Source organism: Rhinoraja longicauda, chromosome 40, assembly GCF_053455715.1.
Source record: "Rhinoraja longicauda isolate Sanriku21f chromosome 40, sRhiLon1.1, whole genome shotgun sequence".
Classification (NCBI taxonomy): Eukaryota; Metazoa; Chordata; class Chondrichthyes; order Rajiformes; family Arhynchobatidae; genus Rhinoraja; species Rhinoraja longicauda.
Window position 1 is genome coordinate 10,220,788 of NC_135992.1, and position 3,187 is coordinate 10,223,974.

Genomic DNA, 3,187 nt, shown 5'->3' on the forward strand with positions numbered 1-3,187 from the left:
AAAACTGAGACTCTGTTGAAAACCTTCTGTTGCAAACAAGGCGAAGAGCTTTCAAGCTTGGACCAACCCGGGGAGAAGGTTTGCTAAACACGGTTACAAAGTTGCCCCGCTACTAATAAAACATCAAAACATGCCCATTAAACCACAAAGCAGCCTCAAGCAGCACCCATTGTACAAATTGCACGACTTAGAAACCCGTTTAAAATTAATTGTAAATAAAATAGTGAAAGACGTCACTGAGTCAATGGCGGAGCCTGTCCTGTTTCTGTGTTAGTTGACTAAATGTATCGCCTTATTACTGAGAGACCGGCCACCAAAGAGCCTCTCATCTCCGCCGTGCACGTCGGGCAAGCATTATATTTTGTTTTGCATTCGGCAGCGGGTGCATCGGCCGCGGCGTTTTTCAGATTTTTCCGCAGAAATCCCAATTTTTGCGTCCGCCCGCCGAGTCCCCGCGTCGTTTTGCAACGCTGGGCCGCCTTGCGAGAGGCTGCCGTCCGCCCGGCACCATGCACCGTCTGGCCCAAGGAGTGGGGTTTGCCTCGGGGTGGCCGGGTTGTGCCGCAGGAGCCGGGAAGTGTCCTCCTTCGGCCGTTTTTGCAGGCGAAGAAACACAGATGGGAAGCGCTGCTCGCCATTTTTCCGACGCTCCGAGCTGCCAGCAGTTGCTGTTCTCAGTCAGGTCCGCGCCGAGACTACTAATTCCCAGCCTCTTTCGGCGCTTCAGCACTTGGAGAACAGCAGAGGGTCCGGCCACCGAGGTGTTAGTCTTGGAGCCAAACCTTCAAAGAAAGTCTTGACAAAAGACCATCTCTGGCCTTGGGCGTTGGACTGTCCCATTTGGATCTCACAGAGAGACAGAGAAGTTCACCAGACTAGAGGAGACAAGCCAAGCCAAAAACATGACCGAAAACTCAACCCAGGCGCCAGCTAAGACCAAGAGGGCGAAGGCGGCCAAGAAATTGTCGGATCACCCCAAATACACTGACATGATCACGGCAGCCATCACGGCCCTGAACCACCGCAGTGGGGTCTCCAGGCAAGCAATCCAAGCCTTCATCAAGAGGGAATACAACGTGGGGGAGAACGCGGACTACCAGGTCAAGGTGGCCCTGAGGAAGCTGGTGGTGAACGGTGTCATCAGGCAGATCAAGGGGACAGGGGCCTCCGGCTCCTTCAGGCTGTCCAAGGCGGACGAGCCCAAGAGTGTGGTCAAGAAGGTGATCAAGAAAGCTCCGAGGAAGAGCGCGTCGCCAAGGAAGCCGGTGGTGGTCGCCAGGAAAGCGGTGAAGGCGGCGCCCAAGTCCAAGAAGGGCAAGGTTGAGAAGAAGAAACCCAAGACGCCGAAGAAGAAGGCGGTCGTGCCCAAGAAGGCGAAGAAGGTGAAGGTGGTGGTGAAAGTGGTCAAGGCGAAGGCGAAGAAAGCCCCCGGACGAAAACCACGGGGGAAGAAATCCAAGAAGTGATTTTATTGTCTCAAACCTTCAGAAACTTTTTGTGTACATACTGTTTAAAAAAAGAAAAGTGTTTCTTGACTTTAGTAAGGAGACTTTTTTTTATTTTGTCAGGAACTTATTAATGTGTCTTGCAATTTAAAAAACAATGTGTACGCGATGCGGTAATCATGTGATTCTGGGACTGTAGTCGGGAATGTAAATGTTGTACATTGCTATGACTGCCTTGCCTTTTAAGACTAGTCGGTGAGAGAGGGCAAAGGGTGTGCGTGCACGCTTGCAGCTTCTAACCCCGGTGGAGATAGTCTTTACTGAGGGGAGGGGGGGTAAAAAAAAAAGCTTGGGCAACACATTATAATTGCTGATCACAGCAATTAATGGCGCGGTTCAGTCACAACAAGGTCAACACTTATTTCCAAATTACTTCGTTTTGGACTTTTTAAAACAATGTCTTCGAGTTTCCAGAGGATTCGGCAGTGCCGTTTTGTGGTTTTTTTCCCCAGTGTTGCAGTGTAAATATTTAAAGTTTTTTTTTTAAAGAAGAATCCCCCACACCTGAATAAATAACAGTTACAAAGACTGTCTGATTGATGGAGATATTTAAGAGATGTTGGTCTTTCTTTAGGGTGTAAGAGAGGTGCTTCCTAAATCAGATGATTCTGAAACCAGGGCCCTTTTTAAAAAATATTGCAATGGGATGAACGGCAGTGAAAGGGTTTCTTTTTTTTTTTACAAACGTGGAGGTTAGCAACAGCAGCCCAGTCACAGCCTAAATCAGCAACAATCCCAGGTTCCCGAAATCCACGCTCGATCCCTGGTTTTGAATGTAGGGGCATTCACTGTGTAGAGAGAGAGGACACACTGGAAATATCAGCAGGCACAAACAGGTTACTCGACAAGGTATGCAGGATCAACAAAAAAAACAACAGAAATTTAAGCAACACTTGGCCAAAGAAAATCCTAAATGAAATGTCCTTGCACCCTTTTATAAAATGACTCCAAAAATGTCTGATTTTGTGTTATTTTTTACTAAATCGCTGTATTTTCTGAATTGTTAGGATGTTCTCCAGAAAACATTTGTATGTGTGAATAATGATGACTGTTTATTCTGATTCATGATCTCCAGAGCTGTCTATTGTATGGTGTCATTCAAAGCCAAATTGGGCCATTCCTACTTAACACAGTGAGCACTTTTCAGTTCAACCCTGCCGTTACGTTTCTAGATTTACAAGATGGGTTTTTTTCATTAAGTATTTCTCCACTCCTAATTTTTTTTATGCCACTGTGGTTATTTTGTTATTAATTCAATTGCAGACCGCAAGCACTGTCCATAAACTCTAATCTCCTGAGAGGAATGGACTACTCGAAACAATACTACATTTCTAGGTTGACCATTTCCTTTGTATGTTTATAATGAATAAAACTACATTTTGATTTGAAACTTCTATTTCGCTTTGTGGATTCAATGGAGTTTGGCGGGGAGGGGGTGGGGGTTTGGGGTCTTCAACCCAACTTAGAACATGGCTGACTTAGACCGCTAGGCTGAAATGGTCAGAAGCAGATCAGATGAGGTGGCAATGATCCCACTCACCTGCCTCCTACAACCTCGAGACACTCCAGAGCAGGGCGATAATTACAGAGGGGTTGAGGTTTGATGGGACTGGAAGAGTGGCTGGTGCAGAAGGCCACTCGGCCCAGCTTCTCGGTGCTGTTCCTGATGTACCTCCTCAACA

The 3,187-nt window shown here is 47.0% G+C and overlaps 1 protein-coding gene across 1 annotated transcript; it reads left to right on the forward strand.

The window, feature by feature from the left end:
- The first annotated feature begins 717 nt into the window (after nucleotides 1–717).
- LOC144611477 (histone H1.0-like) lies at nucleotides 718–2,872 on the forward strand. Its single transcript, XM_078430598.1, has one exon. It carries the CDS (start codon nucleotides 903–905, stop codon nucleotides 1,464–1,466), a length of 564 nt encoding a protein of 187 aa, XP_078286724.1. The 5' UTR covers nucleotides 718–902; the 3' UTR covers nucleotides 1,467–2,872.
- Nucleotides 2,873–3,187: the final 315 nt, after the last annotated feature.

Coding starts and splice junctions, on each gene's coding strand:
- LOC144611477 (XM_078430598.1), top strand. CDS start 903: ATGACCGAAAACTCAACCCAGGCGCCAGCTAAGACCAAGAGGGCGAAG.